The sequence below is a fragment of the Neophocaena asiaeorientalis genome, unplaced genomic scaffold, assembly GCF_003031525.2.
Source record: "Neophocaena asiaeorientalis asiaeorientalis breed wild unplaced genomic scaffold, Neophocaena_asiaeorientalis_V1.1 scaffold781, whole genome shotgun sequence".
In the NCBI taxonomy this organism is placed as follows: domain Eukaryota; kingdom Metazoa; phylum Chordata; class Mammalia; order Artiodactyla; family Phocoenidae; genus Neophocaena; species Neophocaena asiaeorientalis.
Genome location: NW_020172994.1, coordinates 934,706 through 962,506, shown reverse-complemented (window position 1 = coordinate 962,506; position 27,801 = coordinate 934,706). Strand labels below are relative to the sequence as shown.

General features: G+C 34.1%; 2 protein-coding genes across 14 annotated transcripts in view; one reads left to right on the top strand and one right to left on the bottom strand.

Annotated features, from left to right (window-relative positions):
- Positions 1-27,159, top strand: ABI1 (abl interactor 1). 7 transcript variants are annotated; one of them, XM_024742295.1, is made up of 9 exons: positions 30-204; positions 5,128-5,142; positions 5,867-5,967; positions 7,253-7,393; positions 9,965-10,065; positions 15,313-15,486; positions 18,701-18,787; positions 22,486-22,671; positions 25,243-27,159. In XM_024742295.1, the coding sequence occupies exons 1-9, from the start codon at positions 130-132 to the stop codon at positions 25,416-25,418; spliced, it is 1,056 nt and encodes a 351-aa protein (XP_024598063.1). In that variant the 5' UTR covers positions 30-129; the 3' UTR covers positions 25,419-27,159. The 7 variants fall into 7 exon arrangements, with proteins under 7 accessions (XP_024598068.1, XP_024598067.1, XP_024598069.1 ...); XM_024742294.1 differs by having other exon boundaries at positions 15,310-15,486; XM_024742297.1 differs by lacking the exon at positions 5,128-5,142 and having other exon boundaries at positions 15,310-15,486.
- Positions 15,400-27,801, bottom strand: part of PDSS1 (decaprenyl diphosphate synthase subunit 1) — a 58,958-nt gene continuing 46,556 nt past the window's right edge. For 5 of the 7 annotated variants that reach the window (XM_024742289.1, XM_024742290.1, XM_024742291.1 and 2 more), the window contains one exon: positions 26,826-27,602. In XM_024742289.1, the coding sequence (XP_024598057.1) occupies positions 27,462-27,602 (141 nt within the window). In that variant the 3' untranslated portion in view covers positions 26,826-27,461. Of the gene's footprint in view, positions 15,529-26,825; positions 27,603-27,801 lie in introns of those variants that run through there. The other 2 variants (XR_003002895.1, XM_024742286.1) reach the window with 2 other exon arrangements.

The following is a 27,801-nucleotide window of genomic DNA, read 5'->3' as shown; positions in this document are numbered from 1 at the left end:
TCTTGCTTTGTTCAAATTTAAATATAGACTGTGGACATTCATAAAGAGAAAGTGGCTCGAAGAGAGATTGGTATTTTGACAACAAATAAGAATACATCAAGAACTCACAAAATAATAGCACCTGCAAATATGGAGCGTCCTGTAAGGTATATTCGGAAACCTATTGACTATACAGTTCTGGATGATGTGGGCCATGGTGTCAAGGTAAGCATTTTATATTATATTAACTTGAAATAATTTGCATATCCAATAAATATTTTGGATAGGAAATACAGTGAGAAAGCTGATTTTCTTAAAGAATTAATAGATTCTCTTAGTAATTAGCAATACAGTTTTTATAGAACATTTATTTAATACTAGTTATGTATTATACTAAGCTTGGGGCAGAATTTTACATGTGCAGTAGGCTGTATTCAAGAAGATATAAACACTTAAAAAATGGCCATTCATTTGTTAAGCCGTTTGAATCCTAGACTGATGTTATAAATTTGTGTTGTGAATGCCAAGTCTTGTTTTCACTACTGAATGAATATTTAAGAATAAAAAATGTATATGCTTTCCAGAATTGGTTTAGAAAGTAATTTATAAATACTTTTATTCATTTATTCGTAAATATGTGTGTATTAATACATCTATGTGGATGTGGATATAATTTCAGCAGTTTATGCAAAATGAAACAATTGTGTGTAATCTTGTTCTGTGCATCACTCCCCACTCTCCCACCCCCTGCTCCAACAGGCTTTTAGGAAAGGGATTGTTTGTTGCCCTTGTCCATTTCTTAGCATGGCAGAATTAGCTGCTCTTGAAGGATACCTGTAGCTTCTCAACTTTTTAGATATTCATGTGTTATTTTGGAAGCATCTGGAATGACCTGAATTCTTTAGCTATCTTTGCTCAAGATAAACTATTCCTCTGAAATTTGGTAGTCCCTTTCTTAGAGGACCATTATTTGATTTTGTTTCTGGTCTCCAGAATATTTACAATAATTTTTTTAGGGGTCAGCTAGAATCTTGAAGCTTTTCCTAGCTGGTTATCTGCCTGGTGCTATTGCTGGATTTGTTGCATTCTGACTTATCTGGGGTTCCTGATCAAGAGGGGAGTATAGCTGGCGACATCGCTCTTTATTCTGCTCTTCTCAGAGACTATTGGAATCTCCCCTTCACTGTCAGGCTTGGAAGTCGGAACACTTTGCAAATGTAGAGCAGGTTACTTGTTTCTTGTATTTTTATCCAAGGATGTGGCTAGGGTTGTCTAAGAGCTTAAGTTCAATTTTAATTTAAGATATTTAGACTAGATTGATTTAATTTGAATTTTGAGAATTTGGAAGAACTTATAATATTATTACCTGCCTTGGAAGTAAAAATTATGTATATACATATATGCATATACATACACCCGTGCACACACATTCTCACGTGCTCACTTCTTCCCCTTTTGCTTGATTTTTCTTCCTACCAAAGCAATATACACTCATTAAAAAAAAAAATCTGTCACCATCTTAGAAGTGATTATCCTCTATTATCTCCCCACTAATAATTGTGTTTAACAGTTTAATACATAGTACATAGCAGAGTATAAAATGAAACCAAATTTTACAAGGAAATTTTGGGTGGGAAAATTTAACTATTTTATTGTGTATGTATAAATGAGAAATGTAAACACTGCATAATATATACTGAAAGTCTGCAGATGTGAATTTTAGCAATCTGCTTTTTGTAATGTGGATACTTTATAGACGCAGGTTTGTGTTTTTTTTAAGTTTTTTATTGTAAAATATACATAACATAAAATTTACCATTTAAGTGTACAGTTCTGTGGCATTAAGTACATTCACATTATTTTACGGACTATTTTGAAATATTTTTTTGACCATGGGTAGGAGGGTGGGTGGTCAGTGAGAACAGTGTATCTCAGAAGCTGATATGTGGCTTATTTGTCCACATTTTGTTTCTGTGATATACAAATACATACAATTATTTTTCCCCCAGTAGTCTCATTGCAGCTATATTGATCCAGTTTTATTTCCCTAAGAAATCATTGTTGGCTTAAATATTTCTAGAGGATTGTAGAGATCTGTGAAAGTTGGAAATTTGGAATAGTTAATGAGCAAATGCCAGGGCCAAAACTACAAGGAGGAAAACTGTAGATTTATTTTTAAATTAGTGTCTAAAGCACTTTTAAGGATTGGAAGACACTGTACTTACAGTTCTAGAGTTATTTTATCTTTTGCCTACTTTTCTATTTAGAAGTTTGTTTTCTTACTGATTTGTAAGGGTTCTTTTTTCTATCAAAGAAATTAGCTCCTTATATTTTGGCAAATATTTCCTCATCCTGCTGTTTGGCTTTTGACTTTGATGCTTTGGTATTTTAAACAAATATTTACAGGATGTTAAAAAATTGTATCCAAATATATTAATATTTCTTTTTAAAATTATTATTTTTTTTCTTTTTTTTTTTTGGGGGGGTGCTGTGTTGGGTCTTAGTTGTGGCATGCGGGGTCTTCGTTGCGGCGTGCAGGCTTCTCTCTAGTTGCGGCTTGCAGGCTCTCTCGTTGAGGCACGTAGGCTCAGTAGTTGTGGTGCTCAGGCTTAGTTGCCCTGTGGCACGTGGGATCTTAGTTCCCCAACCAGGGGTCGAACCCACGTCCCCTGCATTGGAAGGCGGATTCTTTACCACTGGACCACCAGGGAAGTCCCAATATTTCTTCTTATAGCTACCAAGTTTTGTGTTGTTTTTTACCCCCAAGATTAAATATTCCATCATATTTTCTTCTTTCATGACGTAAATTTTAGTGTTTTGGTATTTGTATTATTCATTTAATATTTATTGTGTTAATGCATTTTATGCTATGAAATAGGTGGTACACATAAGTTTAGTAAGAATTTAAAATATGGAAAAGGTGTCTTAAGGTAAGTCTGGTTTGACTTTTGGAAACAGCGTAAGATATAGATAAGAGAATCCTTGCATAGAGAGACTACCAGAAAGTTTGCCTAAAGGAGAATAAAAAAGAAGATGAACAATAAAGTTCATCCTAATAAAATAAAAATAAAAATACTAAAGTTCATCCTAATAGAAGGAAGAACAAGGTTTCAGAGTATGCTTAGACTAGAGAAGGCTTGAGCACTTAGTAGAAACATTTAAAATTATTTCTGTTAAACAGTTATAATAATTAACAGCTTTATAGCCTGGTTCATAACTTATGAAGGACTTTTCCACATATGTTTTTATTTTCAAGCCTTGAAAAGACCATGTGATCTAGGAGTTATTACATTTTATTAATGGAAACACTAAAGCTTTATAATACATAGGAATGGTATTTTTAAAAGGTTTCGATTTTATTAGAGGAGTGAGCTAATGAATCATTTCAGAGAAAGAATTGGCATCTTACAGACTTTCGTACCTGTGGTATGCAAAGCTTATGATCTACTTCGGGCTTGCAGGTAGGTAGGAATCAAAGAGTTCTATTTTCAACCTAAGGTTCCAAGGAAATGGTAAACTGACTCATCCATAAATGTAAATGTTAAGGAAATGAAGTGAGATCTTAAGGAAATAAAAAGCCTAGTTTTGAATGTGTTTGGGGGACACTGAAATGGAAAAATTTTGTAGGTTGCTAACAATTATATTTTGAGTTGTAAGGTATAGAGATCATTTCCTTCCAACACTCGCTAACCCCAACACATTTGTATACATAAACATGCACTTAAGAGAGGAGTCTGTGCTCCATAAGAGGTTAAAGGTTACACCATTGCATAGTAGCAGAGTTCAACTAGAATTTTCATTCCCAGTTAAATTCTCCTTTCATCCTTTCATCTGGGACCAGTTTATACTTGTATGCTGTTTTTTTTGTTTGTTTGTTTCTTGTTCACTTGAAACAGCAAATGAGGGAAGATGTGTGGTCATATTTAGAATATTTCTAAGTTACTTTAGTATTTAGTGTATTATAATGCTATCATATTAATAAATCTTATCTTCAAGGATAATAAAGTTATTCAAGTTTAATTTCTAAATCCAGGTGTGAAATGTAGTGGCTAGGTAGGATTCCAGACATGGTTTAATCAGGATAAAAATGAGTCATATTATTCTAAACAAACACTAAAGAATACCAAGATTCTGGCACAGTTTCTAGAAATGAGAATATGTCAAAGGATATTCCATTTTTGGATGATTTCCTTAATGTTGCTTCTGTGGTCACTTGAAAAATGATAGATACGTATTTAGAATGGCAGGTATTATGGAAAGAACTTGAGACCCCCACGCCCCACCCCAAAATGTAGGCGAAGACTGCAACCTGAAGGCATTTTTTTCTTAAGTGGCGTGGTACAAGTAGGATGCTTTGGACACATTATTTCATACATATAAGCTAGCCAGTTTTCATAGAAGTAGCCTTTAGGATCAAAGCAGCTTTTCTTCAGTTTTGAATTATGGTCAAAATTGTTAGAACTAGAGCAGCATATAACTTTCTACTAGTGTTGGCCTGGTCAGGATTTGTATTCATAAGCTACACATGAGAGGGTATCCAGACCCTGTTTGCTTGTTCCTTAATTAGAATCTGGCTAAGCTACTATTGTGATTGTAATTTTGTTTTTAAACACTGAGGTGCTAGGTCCTTTTCTGAATTTGGAAAACAAGCTGTGATTTTGAATTTTAACATTTGCAGTTTATCACTCTTTAAAATAATATACTACCATTCAAATAATGAATACTCATACATGGGCATTCATTATCCAGCAGTCTTAGGTCTTGTACACTGATGTATTAAAGTAGCCATACATTTAATGAGGTATGGTGTTTGTGTTTAAATCAAAATTTGTTTTTTAAATCATCTGTGATTCAGTTGGATTAATTTCATAGGATAAAATACTGACCTAAGAAATTATTGGAGCTGCATGAGATTGGCATAATTAAGTGATTTCCTTATGAATGTATTATTTTGAAAAAATATGTGATACCCATGAATATTTCCCTGCTGCTTATGGATATCTTTTCTTTACAAAATATTTGAAATATGACTGGGTAAAAAAGCTTATTAACATGAATTGAGTAACTGTAAATGTAAACCTGTCCTATCAGATATAACTTATCTAGAATTAATTTCTACTTTTTCCCCCCCTTTTTTGCAACGTAAAGTGGCTAAAAGCCAAGGTAAGAGTTACTACTTATCATTTGATCCACAGTTTCCCCTCTATATCGATAGAGGCTGCAGAGCCACTAAAATTTGAAAACTTTTCCTATGTCTGTCTGCTTTTTCCCCATAGGATTTATGTAGATTAAATAAACTCAGTTCAAATCAGCAACATTTAGCTTGGATGTGTTAATATATCAAAGATATATTGACATCTGCATTTATATAGGAACATTAATTTTGCTAACATTTATTGCTTTGCTCATTTTTGATAGTTGCCTTGCTTTTATTGACTTACAATTAGGAGGTTTCCCAGGCATTATATATGACTTTGTTACTGAGTTGTTGGGATAGAGGTGATTTTTTTAGATGAATATTTTAGCAAATTGACACTGAGATCTGCAGTTTATATTCATGCACACATTTCAAAAATTTTAAGAAACCCAGCATTCAAATTGCAGATAAGTTAGATCTCAGTGAACATTTTTAACAATAAAATAATATATAAAATTCAATGATCTCACCTGTATTTTGCAATAAATTGGTATAAAGGGCATAAAATAATAAGAAAAGCCAAGTGCAAGTGGTATCTTGACTTTTTAAAATGTAGTACCAAAGTCTGTTATTAAAACTGTCTGGGAATCCTTATTTCACATTCTGATAATAAAAAAAATAATACATGGTGTCAAAACACCAAGAGAACAATTTGATATAAAACTAAAAGCTTTTCTTTCCACATTTTAGCATGGAAATAACCAGCCTGCAAGAACTGGCACACTGTCGAGAACAAATCCTCCTACTCAGAAACCACCGAGTCCTCCCATGTCAGGCCGGGGAACATTGGGGTAAGAATTCAGCTACATCTTACAAGAGGATTTGTATGTCAAAGGAAGAGATGTTTTTGTGACTTAAGTAAATGTATGGATCCTTGTGACGGGACCCTTTCTGTGTGATAATACTACCTTTTACAAATTCATTTTGGTTCCTATTTCCTTGAACAGAATCCAAAATGAACCTGCCTGTTCTGTAATATTCTCTAAGGAATTCTGTACTAGAAAAGTTTTTTTGTATGTATGTAAATGAGCATTATTTATTTATTATCTTCTAATTCATTAAAAATATAAATACATATATAAAAAGATTTATATATGAATCTGAGTTACGTTTATTTAAAATGAAATGACCAGAAGGTTCCATATATGGTGTCTTCACATGTATTTGCAATATTGATATTACAGAGCTTTGAATAAGTGGTCTACTTTGTGTACTTTGGTTTGCTAGCCTGCAGTTCTTCTGTTGCCCCTGAGACTTGGGGACTCTTTACTTGGAGTACTTCTAACTGTGCTTCTGCTGGTAATCTTAGGGCCCTTCATTCTAGAGTAGCTTTGTAAGAAGGCCAGTGGAGAAGTAGAGAAGGTAATTGTGACTTCTTCCTTTCCAATTTTCAATCAATACAAATACTGAATACTTCGTAAGACATTTCTGAAAGATAGTTCACTTTATTATAGAAAATTAGACTCCTTATTTTTGGTGGAGGGGTGGGGGAATCATTTTATAGTGACAGGGGTCAGCAGTCAGCTTTCTTATAGAATCTTAGTTTCTATTTTCATTCTGTAAACACCTTACCTCTGAAAAAACCATACAAAGTTATTAAATAGAAAAGTTAAAATCATTTATTGAGAAGTTAATGGCATCACATCTAGGATCAGAATGTACTTGTTCATGTATCTCTAGATTGAGATAGGAGTAAATTGCACAGGAGATATTTAGCTTCCATAATATACAGGGGCAGTGGCTTGTGGGTTACTGATCTGGGAATAATATGTGTTTCAAAGTTTGATATTACTGAGCATTAAAAAAATTATAACCATGAGTTTTAGAAATAAGATGAGAACTTTTAAATTACCCTTTCCATTGGTTTTCCTAAGAAAAGGCAACAAATTTTAGCTTTTGTGTTAAAGTAACAAGATTCATACACCCCAATTAAAAATGTTTTTTAAAAACAAACTTTATTATTAAAAAAACCCAAAACTTGTGTTATACTTGGTTATAAAGGGACAGTCACAAATTTGGGAGAAAATACCATTTATCTTTCTTATTCATATTCCTTTCTCTATTATGCTTCTTTAGACGAAATACTCCTTACAAAACCCTGGAACCTGTTAAACCTCCAACAGTTCCTAATGACTACATGACAAGTCCTGCTAGGCTTGGAAGTCAGCATAGTCCAGGCAGGACAGCTTCTTTAAATCAGAGACCGAGGACACACAGGTAAATTTTTAGGTTGAGCCTTTGAACTGAGAATGTGCATTATTGATTGACAAACTCCTATAGAGTTGTTGGTAACGGTAAAGTGCTAGTCTAATGCTAATATAGAATGTAAAAGTTTGAGGGTATTAATATTGTATATGTTCCTTTAAATATATGTTATAACTTCTATTTTTTAGTATCTATTTATACTGCTAGCAGATTGCTAGTATTTCCTCCTTTTGACAGAGGTACAAATGTATATTTGGATGAAGTCTGAAGAATGTTTTTTTAAAATGGTCTTTTAGAAAAGATTAAGGTAACCACTCTTAAATTTTTTGGATAAAAGGTTAAACATCAGAAACTCTACAATGTGATTTAAACTTTAAGAGGTTGGAGGAAAGAAAACAGTTTAGATCTGAGGAAGAATTTCTTAAGAGAGTTGATGTACTAGAATATGTTACTGTATAAATTCATTAAAAAAAAGTTCTAGAAATCAGCTACCCAGTGGATTTTTAAAAACTTGGTTATGGAACATAACATACATTCAGAAAAGTGTATACTTTATTAAGTATAACAACTTGATGTATTAATACAAATTGAATATAGTTATGTAACCATCACCCAGATCAGAAAATGGAACATAACCGCAATCCAGAAATCCCCCTCAGGCCCTTTCCCAATTATTGCCTCAGCCTTCCTCCCCTCAAAAGTAGCCACTTTATTTTTGCGCAAGTTTATAAAGCCAGACAAAATTATCGTATAGCTCAATTTGTTTTATTCTTTGATTTTTACCTCTCACTTAATAACTTGGGCAAGGACCCTCTTTACCTTGACTTTTAGGATGGCTTTATTAGAAATACAGATTGGTAAAATCATTTGGGGGGCTTCAGTTACGCAGGATATATCACGCTCTTAGATGCTATGTAATTGCTGTTTGTTATTGTTAGTAAATAAATTGTCATAGTGATATCTGCAGTTACTGAATCAGGGTAAGTTCAATGAGGACCAGAATTGGGTTTTTTAAAATATGTTTATTATTGAATTATTATACCAAAGCATGGTTGTTCTTTATAGTGGATGTAGTAATAGTTTAATCATATTCAACAACTAGTTAGTTAAGAGTTACTTCATTAGATATCACGGATATACCTATGAGATATAGTTCTGTTTTTCAGGAGCTTGTTCTGTTAGAACAGGGATCAACAAACTTTTTTATAAAGGGCCAGATTGTCAATACTTTAGGATTTGTGGTCCATATGGTCTCTGCTGCAATTACTCAGCTCTATCATTGTAGCATGAGAGCAGCTACCAGCAACACGTAAATGAATGAGCATGGCTGTGTTCCAGTAAAACTTTATATATGGCACTGAAATTTGAATTTAATATAATTTTAATGTGTCATAAAATATTATTCCTCTTTTGATTTTTTTCTACTAATTAAAATGTAAAAAAAAATGTTCTTAGCTCACAGGTTGTAAAAATCAGACCATGGGCCAGATTTGGCCTGTGGACTGTAACTTGCCAATCTCCATGTTAGAAAAAGGCACGTAAGCCAGTAATTGTGGAAGTGCATAAGTGCAAAAATATTCATCTGTCTGTGATACGGTGGTGGCAGAAAGCAGAGTACTGGCCAGCTTGGGAGGAGGGAGGCCTTCATAGCAAAGCTATTTTTGTTATATAAATAGTTTTTTTCCCCTTTCTATTAGTATGTGATAATGTGATTATAGAATGCTCATATTGGAGGGAAAAAACTTATCTAGGCAGTGCAAATCATTGCCCTGTTGGGTTTCCGGGCCTACTGAGCCGATGATGTTGATTTTTAAAGTATAATATGGAGCTTAAGGCTACACGTGTACATATGTACATTTGCATAATGTACATGTGCACACATACATTACTAAAACTGGTCAGTGCGAGGTTGTATACCTAAAGGGACAGTAAGTCCATAGAAGTAATTGGTTAAAGTTTAGTAGTATCAACTATTCTAGACTGTGCCTTGCTGAAACTTCATTATTGTCTTATATGTCTTTTTTTTGTCATTTGCTCATTTTTTCCAAACATTTCCCTGTTTTATTGCCATTCTCTGAGATGAGTGTAGGTTTACATACTAATTTCAGACTAAAACTGGTTACCGTTTTTATTAACTTCCATAGCATGTTTTGTGGCTTCCATCACACTATTTGTTAATGTCAGTTTTCAGTCTCAGTGAAGAGCTCCATGACAGTGTGGTTCATGTCTTGTTTGTTCACTGCTGTTTATACGAGGTTTTAAATAAATCCTTGTTGACTCATTGTACTATAAGATTGTATTGGTCATTCATGTCTCAGTGATCTCTTATAGTTCTGAGTACTACGTGACTATATTGGTTTTTCAGTAGTTGGATAAATAGAGTGAAACATAAGAACCACTTCAAGTATTAGGGTTAAAATTTATATTGGACTGTTAAAATTTGTCTTTATATATACTTGTGTGTATACATACAGGCACACACATATGCATCATAAAAGGAGTATTTAGTGGCTTTGAGTTGATTTTGTTCCTGAGTAAATCTCTAGAATTGCTATTTTCATGATTTTTCTCTCTCCTTTGCAGTGGAAGCAGTGGAGGAAGTGGAAGCCGAGAAAACAGTGGCAGCAGCAGTATTGGCATTCCCATTGCCGTGCCTACACCCTCACCACCCACTGTTGGACCAGGTATGTCATATACTCACCCATTTTAATATGTGGTAGTAGTTAGCTTTATTATGGAAGTCTGAAATAATTTAATTACATTAGATAAAACTATTTATTAAACTTATGAGATTGTTGCCAGAATGAAAGCAAATTTAAAAACAATTTTTGATTGGTTTTCACAGGGTCTTTAGAGTTTATGTTTCTCCTTACTTATAGAAAAGCATATTAAATAGCTTTATTAAATAACTTTTTGGACATTTTGCTTTAGAAATACTTGCCTTGGGCACAAGTCAAGAATGATATTTATTATTTCAAGAGCAAACCAATATTATTGATAATTCAACCAAAAGATCAGTGTCTTTAATGTGAATTATGTATCATTGAACTTTCATGTTGCCTTGTAGGCTATTAAGTATGTCAACTCCACTGTTAGCTGGTTTTGTGACTTTACTACATTTATGTATGGTATTCAATGCGTATTTCAGTAAAATGCCATGAATATAAAATGGGATTAAGCTAGGAGAAGCTCTTTTACTTTTTAGATTATATAAAAATCTAAGAAATCATAGCAGAGCATTAAATTGGTCCCTTGATTTTTTTATTAAGTGAAAGGAAGACTTTATGGTGTTAAAAGTACACACTTTAAAAGTAAGTTTGATAATCAGAAGTTGTTAGGGAAAAATACTTAGTTTCTCAAGGATGTTGTTGAAAAAGGAGAAAAAGCTACTTATAAAAACAGGCATATTTTATAGTTAATGAAAGCGTGAACTCAATGGCCTTTTTACCTGGTAAAATTCTTACTCATTCGAACATGCTTTACATATGGGTATCTTTCTCTTTTTTTCTTATTTCCAAAACGTACTTCCTTACTGTTTCAGAATGACTAGTTCTGTTTATTGCACTCTGACCTGAATTATAAACTATTTTATTAGAAAACATTTCTGTCCCTCCTCCTTCTGGAGCTCCACCAGCACCACCTCTTCCACCACTTCTGCCCGTGAACACTGTGATAGGTGAGACTGCATAACCACTGGAGTGATTTACCTTACTGTGCAGAGTTCATAGTAAGCTCCTCTGTTAGACGGCTCGCTTTTGTAGTTGTTAGGTTGTAGGTGGTAATACAAAGTTTAAAGTATAAAATCTAATTTACACTAATTTCTTCTGGTGAAAGGCCTCTGAAGTTACACAGAAACTTCTCTGTGATGTCAGATGCTTCTATGCCTAGTTTATAACCAATTTAATGTGGTTTGCATTTGTTCTGTTTAGATTTTTCTAGGAATATTATAGCAGTGATTGTTCAAAAAAATTTTTTTTAATAGTGATGTAATATTTTTTTAAAGTGAAACTTGATTTGGAACTCCCTGGTATATACCACAGTCACAGGAGTGGGGTGAAGGTGGGGGACAAGAGGAAGAAGATGAAAAAGAGAATGGTGTGCGGTGTGGGGTACCCTGAGGCTTTCCAGTGGGTCACAGCTGAAAAACTCTGATATAGCCCAGGATTTATGGCATCTGAGGATGCCATGAAACATTTTGTTCAATAAAATACATTTAAATTGCTCCCAAGTTGGGGGAGACTGGATTGAGCATATAAGGAATTCCAAATATAGACTTGGTATAAAACCATTCAGCCTAGAAATGCACAGTAGCATTTGGGTGGAAATGGATAAAGAGCTGTTTCAAATATTGAGAGCTTAGGTGAAATAAAGCCATCTAGCAACTTCTTTTCAAAACGTTGGCACTTGTACTCAGAGGAGAGGGGAAAAGGAAGTAATAAACAAAAGACCCAAGTAATAGAAATTGTTGGCAGAAAGTCCATGTGGAAAAAAAATGCCCTCAACCTAATTACTAATCAGGAAAACAAAAACTACGAGATACTATTTTATAGCTACCAGATAGGTAAAAATGTAGAAGTCCACCAGTACCAAATGTTGATGAGGATGTGCAGTAACAGAAAGGTACGTTGCTGGTGGGAGTTTATTTGTTGATTCAGTCACTTTAGAACATAATTTGTTGTTACCCAGTCAAGTTGAACCAGGTTTCTACCTTAGATTTATCAGTTTCATTTCTAGATATTTGCCCTAGCGTACTGGTTCTCAAAACATGGTTATGGAACTCCTGGGGGTTGCCAAAATCCTTTCTTGGAGTTTTTGCGGTCAGAACTATATCCATAATAATACTAAGACTTATTTGCCTTTTTTATTCTCATTCTGGTACAAGTACACAGTGGAATTTTCCAGAGGCTACATAACATATGATAACATCATTTTTGACAACTAATGGATTGTGTATTTGTGTATTTATGTATTTTAAAGATAAATCAGTTTTAATTTCTAATATGGTAATTAATTAATTATGGTAATTAATCAGTTTCTAATATGGTATAACCCACTTTAACAAAAATTTTTTGAGATTCTCTAATTTTAGAGTGGATCCTAAGACCATAAAGTTTAAAAACTACTATACTAGAGCAGTGGCTTTTGGAGTATGATTTACAGACCAACAGCAGCATCATCATGGGGGAACTAGTTAGGAATGCAAATTCTCAGGTCCCATTCCAGACCTACTCATTCAGAGACTCGAGCCCAGCAGCTGTATTATAACAAGCCCTCAAGGTGAAATTCTGATCACTGCTGAAGTTTGCCAACCACTGTTCCAGAGAAACTTAGGGACCATATTTAGGAATGTTCACAGTAGCGGTATAATAATAATAGCAGAAATCTGGATGCATCCCAGATGTCTACAGTGGAATGGATAAATAATTGTGGCATGTTCATATGCAAATAAAGCAATAAAAATGAATGATATATTGATATACTTCTCAACATGGATGAATCTTAAAAGATAAGATCAAAGGAAAACAGCAGGAATACATAATCAATACAGAATCATTCCATTATGAAAGTTTATAAATTTGCAAGGTCTCTATGTGTACTGTTTAAGGTTATAATTATCTATGATTTTTAAAAAACTGCATACAGTGAGTCCCCTACATACGAACGAGTTCCGTTCTGAGAGCGTGTTCATTAAGTCCAGTTTGTTCCTAAGTCCAACAAAGTTAGCCTAGGTATCAACTAACACAATTGGCTATGTAGTACTGTACTGTAATAGGTTTATAACACTTTTCACACAGATAATACATAACAAACATAAAAAATAAAACATGTTTAATCTTACAGTACAGTACCTTGAAAATTACAGCAGTACCAGCTACACCAGTGCTGCTTTTACACTTGCTTCCGGACATCCTGGGCTTGAAATAAAGGTACTGTACTGCTGTACTCTATACAGTGCTGTACAGTAAAGTACACAGAAGCACAACCACTTGTAGAGGATGCACGCACGTGACAGTGTACATCAGACACGTGAACTAACTTTAAGTGATTGGACACACGAATGCATGTTCGCATCTTTTGAAAGTTCGCAACTTGAAGATTTGTGAGTAGGGGACTTACTGTATAGTGAAGAGAGAGGATGTTTAACACATATGTTTTGGAGTTTGGGGTTCAGAAGGGGCAAACAGAAGCTTCAGTGATACTGGTAATATTCTAGTTCTTGGAGCTGGGTATTTTTCCTTAAAAAAATATATGTAATATATGTAAAAATATAAATAATATTTATTTATGTAAACAAATTATATATAACCAGTATAAATAATTATATATATTAGTATATGTAACCATATGTATTATTTATATATAGCATGTATGATTATGTATATATCAATCATACACTGTTTGGTATTATTTATTTCATAATTTTATTTTAATATTAAAATAAATTCTAAAATAGGCATAGTTTGGAACTGCTATTAAATAGCTTTATTTTGGTTTTAAATCACCAAGACAAATAACCTGGATTTTATACAGTTTTTATATAAGTCAAAAGAAATATAGAAATCATTTTATTGAGATTTCTATTAAAAATGGTTAAAGGGTTACTTCTTAGCTCTTTGGAAAACTTACCTGTCCAGAGTTACTCGTTCATGAAGGCATTTGAATAGACTCTTATTTATGTGTTTCTGTTTAGGAATTGAGCATGTGGATGATTTAAATAATTAGTGACTGCCTATGGCTTGGGAGCTCCAAAATGTTGAATATTAGCACTTCTTTTAATGAACAACCTCTGCTGTATGGCTTTTTTCTAATAATTTATATGACCTCTAGGAGAGGTTAAATTGGATGACTGAATGAAAGTAAACCAGGATGTTGTCCTTTTATTTGCTCAGTCATGGGTAGATGTTTGGGAGGATAATGTTAATCCTGAAGTTACCTTTGGAAGGTATAGTTAACTTTAGAGGCTTTGAACTTTATATTAACCTTTAAAATTTTAAACTTCTGAAATGTTGGTAAATAAAATTTTAAGTATTGTTAATACTTTAGTTAGTTTAGATATGCATGATAATATAAAAAAAATGTGCTTTGGGTGTGTAGTATGGAAAAAAAGCCCTCCAAGGATATGGAAAAAGATAATGGATTTTCTACACAAAGCTGCCTTAAAATGTCCATGTTTTACAGAGTCCAAAATTTTTTTCAGCTTTATCAGTTACAGAAATGTAAGTGATAGGGCAAAGTGTGTAATTCTTAAAAGCTGGGAGATATACAACGAATCTGACATTATATATAAGTGCTTTGAAACTAGAAATTATACTTCTCTTAAAAATGATTCTACTATAATATGTATTGGTAATAACTAATACATTAAACATTCAACTAAATATAGTAGTACATGTGGAAAATATGCTTAATTGTTTACATTTTATAATTTAAGCCAGGTTTGGCTGGATAGATTCTTATACTGTGCTTCTGAAGATTTGGCAATGGAAAGGAGAAGAAGTCTGTAAACCAGATATTAAGATATTCACATCTAAAAACTGATGCTTTCCACCTCAGACTATCATTTGGTACTTATTTTCTTGGAAAGACACAGTTGACATATAAAAGCTGTATGTTTTAAAATGTTACAGAAAAAAATTTATACATTTTATTAGCAAAATACCATTTGGTATTATGCTAAATTAAAAGGCTTAAGAATATTACTTATTTACTTTTGCACTTTCCACACAGTATCTGTTTTTCCTTCTTTTTGTAACTTCAGAGATAGAGCTGTTTGTGTTTTATCTTTATTTTTCTCTTTATTTTGTGCTGTGGGCTTTAAAAAGTAATAAACATTTCTTGCTGATAGTCTCCTTCTCTTTGTGCTGCCATCGGAGGTGACGTGCAATGCTCAAGTTCTTTGTTGGTTGCCTTTGACTAATGCTTTTCAGCAGCCCCGGGCTCAGCTCCTGGTTCCCAGTATGGCACAATGACCAGGCAGATTTCTCGACACAACTCTACCACTTCCTCGACATCTTCTGGTGGATACAGACGGACTCCCTCTGTGACGGCTCAGTTTTCTGCTCAGCCTCATGTTAATGGAGGTCCACTTTATTCTCAGAATTCAAGTAAGCTTGTGCTTTGCAGGTGTAACCGCAGCAGTGGAGCTCCTTTTGAAGGAAATTATTTGAAATTGTTATTCTTGCCAGTGATAGACAACAATTGAAACCGTGCTAGTTCATGTTTATTTTTGTTTTAAGAAGTTAAACCTTGGGGACTTCCCTGGCTGTCCAGTGGTTAGGACTCTGCGCTTCCACTGCAGGGGGTGCAGGTTTGAGCCCAGGTTGGGGAACTAAGATCCCGCATGCTGCATGGTGCAGCCAAAAAAAAAAAAAAGTTAGACCTTGAAGCATATCATTTTAAGAATAATTGCTTATCCCTTTCAAAAAAATTCAGGCTTACTGAGTATACTCGTATACTAAAATTTAACTGATGAAATTTTTACTACTGTAAGTAGAACTAGAGAAGAAAACCACTGAAATTAATTAAGCTGAATTTATTTTTATTGGCATGTTTGATACAGTTCAATAACAGTAAACTTAAAAACATTGTGACAGTTTTTCTTTACAATAATATAATGAAATTGCTGGCTATCACTTTTAAGCTTGTTAACCTATACTGAAATGAGTTCCAAACCATTAAAAACCATTTGTGATGCCTGCTTATTCTGTCTCTAATAATTGTAACAGTGGGGAGGACTTTGTTTTGATTTTTTTCTGTTCACCTCAAATTGCACATCTCAACACTAACTGCAATCAGTGTTTAAAGGCTGATAAGATTAGAAAATAGCTTTGGCATAAAATGTGAGAAAGTTCAAATTGCTTAGGGTAGTCATTAATTCCACTTTCCGTATCAAAATGCTCAGTCGAACCAGGAGAAATCTGAAATGAGCCAGTTCAGTATTTGTTACTGGCTTGAAGCGGTGATCACCAGGCATAGACTGAAACACTTCCCCACGTGGCTTTTGTAGGCTGCATGTTATGTTATATTATTTTACCTAAAAAACACTGAATACTCCATATTTACATAGAAAGTTGGTTTTAAGTTCTTTTCATTTATGATGCATGTTTTGAACAAGTGTTTTAAAGTAGAGCTAAGGAGAAAGTTCTGTTATTTATTTTTTTGGTTAAACTTTAAAGGCTAATTGTTATAAACAAAAAAAGTCCTAAGAATTGAAAACCACTTTAGCAGAAATATCACAACTCATAGATAATCCCAAAATTTATTCAACCCTTTTCCAGACTAAAGTTTTCATCCAAGCTACTAAGAAACTTTACCAGTTAGAATTTTACCTCACGTTTCCCCTGGCCTCCTTTTGGTAATGAAAAGTAGCTGGCGGCTGAGAAGTCCACAGTTAATCTGATTATTAGTCTCACTAGTTTCATGAACTTTTAATTTTTTTTCATATTCTGCATTTTTAGATCCCATCTTTGTGTTCATTATTTTTTTCATCGCTTAGTTTACTCCACAAATAGGGTTTCTGGTGACTTCACCTGATACATGTTTGTGTAGTTCTGTTTTAACAGTACTTCGGTGGGTTGCTTATCCTCAAACAAGACATTTTCATTACTGAATGTCTGTATTTTTGGACATCATAAAGCAAATTCGCCTCAAATTTTAAATATATTACTGTGTGTTGTCAAATTAATTATCCTTCAACCTGAGTTATTGTTGGTGTTGTAGTAGTAGTAGTATGTAAATGTTTTTAGTGTTTTGATGTGCATATTCCCCTTCTGTCTAAATGTGGCGATAAGGATGAGTATTGTCACAACATAGCCTCTTTTTCTTTATGTACTAACCAGCATGGCTCATTACTAAGGGTTGTTTCTAAAAAAATTTTTTAGGTTTGTGGGAGTTGTTTTTTTTTTAAGTTAAAAAGCTATAATGTTTTATTAAAAGTATATATATGTATATACTGGAACAAGTGTGTGTGTGTATACACACACACACACACACACACTTGTTCCAGTATATACATACTTGTGTATACTTCTGTATACAGAGTATCAGAATGAACCAGGACTAATTTCATAGTGAATTGAATGTTATTTTTAGCCATACAATGAATATTAATGCACATATACTGCTTTAAGTTGTTGCTTATTTGTATACTGAACATCTTTCATATTTTTATGCCTACCAAACTGAATTTGTAGATTGGATTAATTGAAACAATCTTTCAATTAAATGATCCTTGGGAGCCAATCAGTTGTTTTTCCCTGTCAGTTTAGTGTCACTTCTTGGTGACTACCAGTAAACTGAATTTTGTGATTCAGTCCTATTGACTTTTTCTAAGCAATCTTTGGCCATTACCATCTTGTTAAAATAAGACAGGGTGGTTAAATATATGAATATTTACTTTTAGATAGTTTTAATTTTTAATACATTTGCTGTCCACCTGAGCACTTGCTGTCAGTTTCCTATAAATTATGTGTTCTCCAGAAAGAAGACGGAGTATGTTTCTAGCTACCCAGTGATTCTTTAGAAATTATTTTAATACAAATAATTGCATATTTTACCTTTTGTTAGATTAGGTTTCCTTTTTCAGAATAGTGATGAAAGGAAGGTCACTTGAAATATTCCGTGAAATTCAGTGAACAATTAACATGGTATATGGAGCACTCTTATGCCCTAGTAAATTTAAGAGTGATGTCTTTAAAAATAAAACTGTCAACTTAAAAAATAATAACAACCTTGTTTTACAAACAAGGGTTTTTCCTAAAGAGCTGTGTGTAAATTCGTTTTTAAAGAAAACCTATAATTAATGCATTTATTTATACATGGAATAAACAGCTATCCTGTAACATATTCGTTTTGTTTATTTAGGTTTATTTACAACATTACCCTAAAGCTAGACGTACCTGTTAGGTTAGAGAGATAAGGCGAAGACACAACATCCTGGAAACCTTTATTGGTATTTCACTGTTAGCTGTTTTTTTAAAGTCTTTCCTTAGAATTCAAAAATTTCATTGCGTGAAAGTGATGGTAAATTTAAATCTTACCCAAACAATATAACATTAGGATTAAAGCAAATGTATTTGTTTTTTAATAAAATTAACCAGCTGGCTAAACACAACTCAGCTTTAGGTTTGCTCCTGGGAAATGAACTTGAAGAAGGTTCTGCAGGTTTTTGTTTTGTTTTTTGTTTTTTTTTGTTTCATTTGCAGACTGTTCTTTGCATACTTATGTTTGTGGTCTTTGTAACTGACTTCTGCTTTTTGTTTGTTTCCTTTTCTTTCCTTTATCTGTTTTACTTCCCCCATTCTGTGTTGTTGCTGCCAGTTTCTATTGCTCCACCCCCTCCCCCTATGCCTCAGTTGACTCCACAGATACCTCTCACAGGCTTCGTGGCCAGGGTGCAGGAAAACAGTAAGTTTGGAAAAACCGAGCTATCCAAGAGTAGAGGCTGTCTCCTTACATAGCATGCATGGCTGATGAGTCATCATTTTCCTTACTTTTATTGAGAAGCTAATCTTACCTTGAAAAGGGGTGCAGATATGTTATTGAAACTGAAGAGCACGATCTTCAGTTTTTCCTCTGTGTGCATGATTACTGACTCAGATGACTTTCAGAACTGCAGTTTTCTTATGTATTTACATGCTCTAAAACATGAAATCTGATCTTTGCAGATTCTTAAGGAAAGAGTAATCAAACCCCAAAATTCAAATTGTGTGGAAACTACTAGCTTTCAATAGTTACTAGGGGAATTGAGTTCTCATCAAGATGTATAGGTAGTTACGCTGTGAGATTGAATTTATCATGCAGTTGGGACGGGTGTTTTATTTTGTTTTTCATTGTTTTTGTTTTCCTCCTTTGGTTACATTTTTGGAGAAAACTTTGTAGCCTCAGATTTTTTATACGTAAATCGTTTTGAACCTATATTAAGATTTGTTGTTAGGATAAAAATGAATCTGCAAGAATAAGTAAATTACATCCATGCTCTCCGTTAAGAGTGATAATCAGTGTAGAGTCCTCTTCGTGTTTTGTCTCTGTGTGGGCCCATGAGGATGATTTCTGAACATGCAAATCTGTCACCTTTTTTAGGTCTTCTCTGAAGGTCAGGTTTAATGACTTTTGGAAATTCTTTTGAATATATGGATTTAATTAGGATAGAGTAGTTTTTATATTACTACCTGAGTACTTTGACGTTCTGGGAGATATATAATCCTAACTACATGATCATAGTGAGTGTTATTTGGCAAAATGAAAAATACCCCTATTACTGAATTGTATTATGCCAAAATAGCTGTTGAGATTAAGATGGTATGGTGGTCCAGTACTAATTCACCTCATTTGGGATCATCACCATGCAAATAAATCTCAGAATGGTTTGAACAAATGTGTAACTCAAATGACCAGCCCATCCTCCAGGAGAAAACATTTGTGGCAAATTCCACCGTGCAGCTTTTGCTGACCCTATTGTGTTATTCTCCACATTTCCTCCCTTCGTCCAGTCAAGTATTTGTTTATTCAGTGTTATGTCCTAGGCTCTGGCAGGAATACACAGTCTAAGACAAAGTCCCTACCTTTAAGAAATTGGTGATTTAATGGGCTTTTAAAACAGTTTCAAAATGTTGAAACTTCTGAGCATAAACCAACCTTATCGTTTACATTTGGTTGGAAACTCTAATGTGTTTAAACATGTAAAAATAAGTGAATCTTCCTTTTAAAAATAAGTGAACAAAGGTAAATCGCTGGTCCTTAATGCTCTAAGAGTTTAAAAATTAAGTCTGCAAGAGTTTAAAAACTAGGCCAATTCAACTTTTGAAGTGCCTTAGAGCCAAGAATTTTTAGGACATACTTTTAAATGGCCATAATAAACATCCATTTAGTGAGTCCAAAGCTCATTGATTAGGTTTTTGGTAATACCCCCTTTTTTATAGAAATTCAGTGTTAACGTACATGCATGGTCTTGCTAAAGAGGCCCATGGTACTATTTTAGTTCTTTTCCCCAAACATATGAACTTGAGTCAGTAATTCTCCTTGTGCTGCAGAATGCCCAACTTTATTTGGCATCTGTTTTCTTTAAAAGCATGTTAGGAAGATTGTTGATAAATTGTGTATCAATATCTTAAATGTTTTATGAATTACAGATTTTCTGTGTTCGTTCTTCTCATAAACGTTCACTTATGGCACTCAAATTGGTGATAATGAATGCACGTAGCAGTTAACGTATTAATAAATGTTTCAGTTTAAGACATGAGCCTCTGAGAAAAGCAGTGTGTTTACATCTGTTTATGATTAACATCTGAAAGCGTTTGGACAGTCATGCGTCGTGCTAGACAGAGTATTATGCAGAGAATTAGACTGACTGGACTCTTGCCCCAGTGTATGTAATTTGAAGATAAGCCAGTGTAGATTAACAGCAGTTGGACATAGTAAACTAGTAAATTATGTATAAATCAAGAGTAAATGTACTTTAAGAATTCAGGCAAACGTATATAATTTATACATTAAGCCATATTAAGGACATGAGCTATGGCTCTTTAATGTCAGAATGGATTCACATGCATTTTCTTCTCCTCAATATTTGCAAGTTTTATGGAGAAGGGATGGCAGAAATAAAATGAATCCTACCATTTGGAGGAAAAATAAATTGTACACCTGTTTGAGAGCTATCCGAATGAGCATCAGCACACAGGGTTTGTTTCTTAACAGTCTTTTTCATCCCCCAACAGGATAAAATAGAAATCACAGAATTAAATTGGTTATCAAGTAGGGCTATTATCTGCTTATGTTTTAAATCTGGATTCCTTGGTTATATTCTCAGCGCATTATTCCAAATAGGGTGTAGAAAACTTTAAGACTATATTACAAATAGATGATGACCATTTTCTTTGATCACATAAATAGCCCCAGAAATTGGCATTTGAATTAGTATGTTGGTATTCTGAATTTCTCCACTGCAGATATTATATAATTCCTGTATCAATTTATATCAGAGCATTTTCATATGTCTTTAACTTTTAAAGAAATTTGTCAATCAGAAACTTAAGAATTAGTTGTGCTCCAGCTCTGAATTCCTTAATATTGGGAGCATTTGTTACCTGGTATCATATATTTCATTGAACACAGTTCTAGCCTGACATTTTCCTGTTTCACTGTTTACACCTTTGATTATTTAAATCACACACATACACATTCCACAACCATCTAGAATTTGAGGTATGAGTCATTTTTATTGTTTTGCATGATTTGAGTTCCTTTCTTTTTTTCTTTTTTTAAACATCTTCCTGCAGTACTTTATTTTTAAAATCTTTATTGTGGATGTAGTCTTAGAAAATTGGATCTTTCGGATCTAGTCTTTCCCTCGTCCCATTCTTAGTTTTACTAGCAATAATGTAAAAATCTTAGCTTGCTTTCTACATTTAAGAAGTTGATTATCTTAAAAAAAAAAGTTGATTATGAATACAAACATTTTTGAAAATATTCAGTGAGATTTTTCTACTAGCTTGGAATTATTTAATTTTAAATTTATTTTCCCTTGTTAAAATTTAAATAATAGAAAAATGTACACATAGAAGCAGACCTAATACCACCAGCTTTCTTTTTTTTTCTTCCTCCAAAAAAACAAAAAATAAACACGTATCCACCCACTGGAGACTCATTTCTGTGGAACTAAAGCCAAAATCAGGGACATGAATGTGCACAATAAATGATTATCAAACCATTAATGTTATTCATAACGTTTACTATAGTCCAAATGACAAATGTGACGTAAGGCTTATTTAGGGAGATATGCTAACTAAAGAGTGACATTTGTTCTGATCTGAGCCTTGGCATAAGGGAAGTTCTTTATTCCTGTAGTCTTATAAACAGATTGTCTCCTAACCTCTGCATTCATTAATTTATAGAACTTCCTAATACCCTTAATTTTTTAGCTCATTATTGCAAAATTATTCTTAAAAGTAGTAGAAGCTTTAACACACCAAGCTTTTATTTCTAATCATTGCATGTTTTGTTATAGTGCATGCTGTATACGAATTAGAGCTTTCTTCAATTCTGTTAACTTACGAGTTTCTGTCTAGTCTGATTTCTGATTCAAATTCAGTATCTGGATGTTTTAGTTGCTGATAGTCCGACCCCACCACCTCCTCCTCCACCAGATGACATTCCCATGTTTGATGACTCTCCACCACCGCCACCGCCGCCGCCAGTGGACTATGAAGATGAGGAGGCCGCAGTAGTCCAGTATAACGATCCATATGCAGATGGGGATCCTGCTTGGGCCCCCAAAAATTACATCGAGAAAGGTAGGGTACAGTCATCGTTGAACTGCTGTAAAGGGTAAGAGCTAATTATAGTATTTTAGAGCCATAAAGAACACCGAGTCCAGCTTTCTCCACCTTGAGAATAGCTTTACCAGCCAAGATTTAGTTCCTGTACATTCCCAATATAAAGTGAGGATTCTTTATTTTCTCTTTATTTTTTAATTATAGTTGATTTACAATGTGGTGGTGATGTTAGTTTCAGGTGTACAGCAGAGTGATTTGATAGCTGTATATACTGCAAAATGAAATAGTTTGAACTTGCCAGCCATTCAGTCTTGTCACAACTACTCAACCCCACCGTTGTAGCACAGAAGCCGTCGTGGGGACTTGCCCGGCGGCCCAGTGGTCAGGACTCGGCGCTTTCACTGCTGAGGGTCCCATTCAGTCCCTGGTTGGGGAACTGAGGTCCCATAAGCCACGCAGTGCAGCCAAAAAAAAAGGAAAAAGCAGTCGTAGCACACAAGTGAACGGGCACGACTGTGCCCTGGCAAAATTTCACGGACAAACAGAGGCACCGGCTTGGATTTGGCCATGGGCCACTGCTTGCAGACTCCTGGTCTAAACCAGAGAGTTTTAGTCTTAGTAGGGTATTTAGTAGGGTTAGAGTCCAAGCCTTCAATAGTCACCTTTGTAAATCACAAGATGACTAAAACCTGGTTTAATAGGAGTTCAGTTGAATATGTTAACCCGGCAGTATGACATGACTGTTCCAGAAGTCAGATTCTTAGGGTACATTAGCTGAACTTCAACCTAATATGTACAAATCTGATAATATTCATTTATAGTAGACCAGTATTATGTTTAATTTTAAGTACCATATTTCAGGATCTTGCAAACAAGAATGCCTTCAGAGGAGGATTGAAATACCTAGAAAGTGCATCTATAAAAAGACACAGCTGAAAGCACTGTTTTTAAGTTGAGGAAAAAGATTTCAGAGGGACTAGACAGCTATTTTCAAATTTTTATCATGTAGATAAGAATATTAGATTTCTATTTCCAAAGAACCCTACGGTAAGTACATACAGAAGGGAGAGTTTAGATCTTTATGTGGAGTTAGGGTCCTGGAGATAGAATGGACATTGAATGGTTAAATACTCAGCAGTGAGAGTTATTAAATGAGAGGATATATGCACTGGGGGAGGGGAAGTTAGGTGGGACTAGGTTTCATTTACAGAGGGGATTTGGAAAATAGAAACAATTAATTTGACACAGTGTTTTTATCAGCTCTTTGTACAAGTAGAACTAAGAACCCGAGGAAATAATATTTTCATTTTGCTGAATGACTTTGAGGGTATCAGGTGTTGTCATGATCAGTTTAATAGTCACTCAAAATGTGACTCTGAATACAAAGAAAACGTTTCTCCCTAGCAGTCACTCGGTTTTCTTGGGTGGTTATTTAGCCAAAACAGCAGGATAATAATTTAACATTATTTATTCTGTATGTTTTGGTGTTTTTAAAACTGGTATGTTAAGTGAGCTTGTGATCACAATACTGTGATTCTGCTACAGGATTAAAATGGAGAATGGACTTGTTGAATTTACTTCATATACTGTTTTGTAAAAGGGGAAAAAAGATTGCCTGTTTCAGTTTAGCAAATGATGCTGTGGATCAGTACTACACGTCTCTTCCTTATTATAATTCAGTGGTTCAGGATAATTATGGGGCAAAGCCACCTTTCTTAAGGGAAAAATGAGTTCCAGAAGATCTTAAATGTCTTAAAAACTCTATTTTAAGAAAAACACTACCTGAGGTAAGTTAATGAAAAAAAATTTGTATGACATACTGTTTCACATATACTAGAAAATTACATATTTCAGAATTATGTTGTAAAGACAGAGGAAGGAATAATTAAATTCATAAACCAATAGTTTGGAAGGCTGGTAGTTGTTTGATGCCTTTCCTTTCCACAACACTGTTTGCAAAGGAAGTGGATATTTTGAACTCAGCATAATCACAGAATTGCAAAATGGTTCTCTAAGTCTTAATTAATGAGTCTTTACTCACCTATTTCCCCTTTAAAAATAGAAATTCTTGTTGACCTTTAAGGGGTGTGTGCGCATATGTGTATGTATATTTAAATCTAGGTATAGCCCCATAAACTACATGAATATTCTCCTGCGATGGGTAGGATATTTACCTCCCAGTATATTTTTAAATTAGATGGTTGTTACCTGGTTTACTGATTGGCTACGCAGCTTGGCTCACTAGTTATTTTGAAAAATGGTGCTTTGCGTGTGGTTGGCACTTAGTAGACATTTGAGTGAATGAATTGAAACATCTAATAAATCCTAAAATTCAGAGATCTTTCCTACATAGGTTGGTAGAAACTCTTGACTTCTCTAATTTAGTTGTCAGTTTGGCCCAAAGATCAAGCTAGTGATTTAGTAGCCATGGTTGGCTACTTGACCTACCTGGATATATAGATTTAAGAATTAAGACTTTTCATTAAAATAGTGGGGTTGGCTATACTGTTAATTGGCATTACATTTTAAAATTCGATTAAATGTTGGATATAGTGCACTGACATGATATTTCAACTCTTTTCTCCATAGTTGTGGCAATATATGATTATACAAAAGACAAGGATGATGAGCTATCATTTATGGAGGGTGCAATCATCTATGTAATAAAGAAGAACGATGATGGCTGGTATGAAGGAGTCTGCAATCGAGTGACTGGTCTGTTCCCTGGGAACTATGTTGAATCGATCATGCACTATACTGATTAAATTTTTGCTTTTAAAGTAGGTTCTTATTATCACTCAGTCATACTGTGGGACTATTACGGTTAACAGGATTGTCTTAAAATGTTTTAAAATGTGCCCATATGTTCAGGACATGCTGTTTTATTGGTATAATTGAATGTCTACCTGTAAGCATAAATCTCTGAGGCAGCTGGTGTATTGCTAAACAGCAATCTGTACAAGAGGCTGTCAGTCACTGATTGTGCTTATGTACTTACTTACGCATTGTTAACTTCATGACCAGCCTAAACATTCTGGGGGTGTGGGGTATAATATTTCACAAATCATGACTCAGATTGTGCCATTACATGTTTCAGTGCAGCATGGTTACTAACGCTCTGTCAGACTAATATTAAAATCAGAAAACTTAAATGCTGGTGCTGGTCATACTTTTTGTTTAGGCTCTCTCATTCTTGAAATACACTGTTTGTTTAAAGCATGCATACAAATTTATGTATTGAAATATACTTAACAAAATCCAAGATGCTTCCAATTTGTGTAATACTTACTTGGAGTACTCGTACTTAGGTCTCTTGAAACGAATTGAGTCTCTAAGATCTCCATGTGAAACAAAGACAATTGGGTTACCTGTAGTCTTGTCATTTGTACCGAAGTTTTTTAATGAGTGAATTTGCATTATAAATTTTGTCCATTCATAAATACGTAAGTGAACCAAAGGTTTTTGTCCTTTCCTTCACTGGTTTGCTTTAAAAAAATAATAAAAGATACTGAATTATGGCAGAATTATGGTTCTATTTTCTCAATATATTAACTTGGAAAAAAAAATTTTAGCCTTTTCTCAACCTATCCCAACAGCAGTGGCTGATTTTTGTAGAATTTAAAATCTGAGATGGTTATTTACAAGTCAGTCTACTGAATTCCTTTTCTAAAGTAACTTTTTCAAAGCTAAGAAAATGTGTCGAAGTGCACATGCTGTAGGATTGCTCTATCAGTCCTTTGGTTTTCCAGTGGACTGTGATATACTGGTTCAATGAAAGGAAATAATTATCTTTTACATATTTTTTTGGTAGAAGTGGATGCGATTGATTTTTGAATACGTACTGTTTAACCCATTACCTGGCACTAGCAACATAAAAAGATTTTAAAAATAAAATAATTGGGGGAAAAAAAGGTGCACCATGTACCTGACCAACAGATTTGTATTGTCTTTTGACATAACTGAAATGCAACACGTGCACTTTGTGTGTCTCCTCTTAACTTAAGGGAGGGTTAGAGGGATGTCTTCTCTTCTTATCGTGTGTATAATCCATACTGCCTAGGATATTAAAGTAGAGCGCTCACTTGTGGGTTTCTGTGTACTGAGGATTTGTTTGGATTTCAAATTACAGTTATGTACTGGGCATTACAGATAACAGCATAGTAAATGGTAAGACTAGTGCAAAACGTTTATTTCTGAAAATTAAAGACCATTATTGTTACCAAATCAATGTGACTGTTGAATATGCATTTTGCCTTTGTTAATTTTAAACATGATTCCAGTATCACTATTGATCAGTTACCTTCTTCATTTTTTAGAGTGGACTGTTCTCTTAATTTTGTATATAACCTGTTGTCTAAATTTTATGTACAGTCTTTTATAATAAACCATTCTCCTATATGAAATTTTGGATACTGTTAAAATCTAACTAATGTGGATTGAAATGTAGACTTCAGTTTTATGATCTTTACTCCTATGGTGAAACAAGATAAACCATTTGAATTTTAACATTGATTATTTATTTGTGTAATGGCTTTACATGTGGATATTAACTGTGTAAACAATACCACATCTAACCGTCAAGTACCGCGATTAGAGTTTACAGGACTAGAATGACAGATTCAGGTGGTTTAATTACATTTAAAAAGTTTTCTGAAAAACTTTGCCAATAAAAAAAAGTCCCATTAATAAGGTGGAAATGATTTTTTAAAATGATGTTTTGGTTACCTGCACATGAAGCAAAGTATACTCCACAGAATTCTTTAGGCACAGTCTGGTAGAATAGCTGCCAGAAATAACAGAACGAGCTGTCATTTATCTCTTGTGAGCACGATTTCCGAAAGCTGTATGAGGGCGTCTCTTTCTGGGGATGGTCGAAGTTTACTGATCTCTCTCACTGCTTCACGGCAGTACCGCTGGGCGAGGTAGGTTGTCTGCTGCACACCATCGCTCTACGGGACACAGGACAAAGTACAAGAGAACAGATGCATGTCACCCACTGGGATCAGCTCTTAAATTCCTGCTATATGAATTAAAACGTACTTTTGAGATCCGGTAGTGAGGAGCCGAACTGTGTTTCAAATGTTCTCTCTCCAACTCACAGAGCTTCCTCCGCCCACTTCCTTTAGGCCCCTTTCTTAGACAGAAGCA

What these genes read in the sequence shown, in the direction of transcription:
- ABI1 (XM_024742294.1), top strand. Translation starts at nt 130, where the DNA reads ATGGAGCGTCCTGTAAGGTATATTCGGAAACCTATTGACTATACAGTT. An exon ending in ACTTTATTCTCAGAATTCAA is followed by an intron (nt 15,487 to 18,700) that starts GTAAGCTTGTGC and finishes TGTTGCTGCCAG; the next exon opens with TTTCTATTGCTCCACCCCCT. An exon ending in GGCCAGGGTGCAGGAAAACA is followed by an intron (nt 18,788 to 22,485) that starts GTAAGTTTGGAA and finishes TGGATGTTTTAG; the next exon opens with TTGCTGATAGTCCGACCCCA.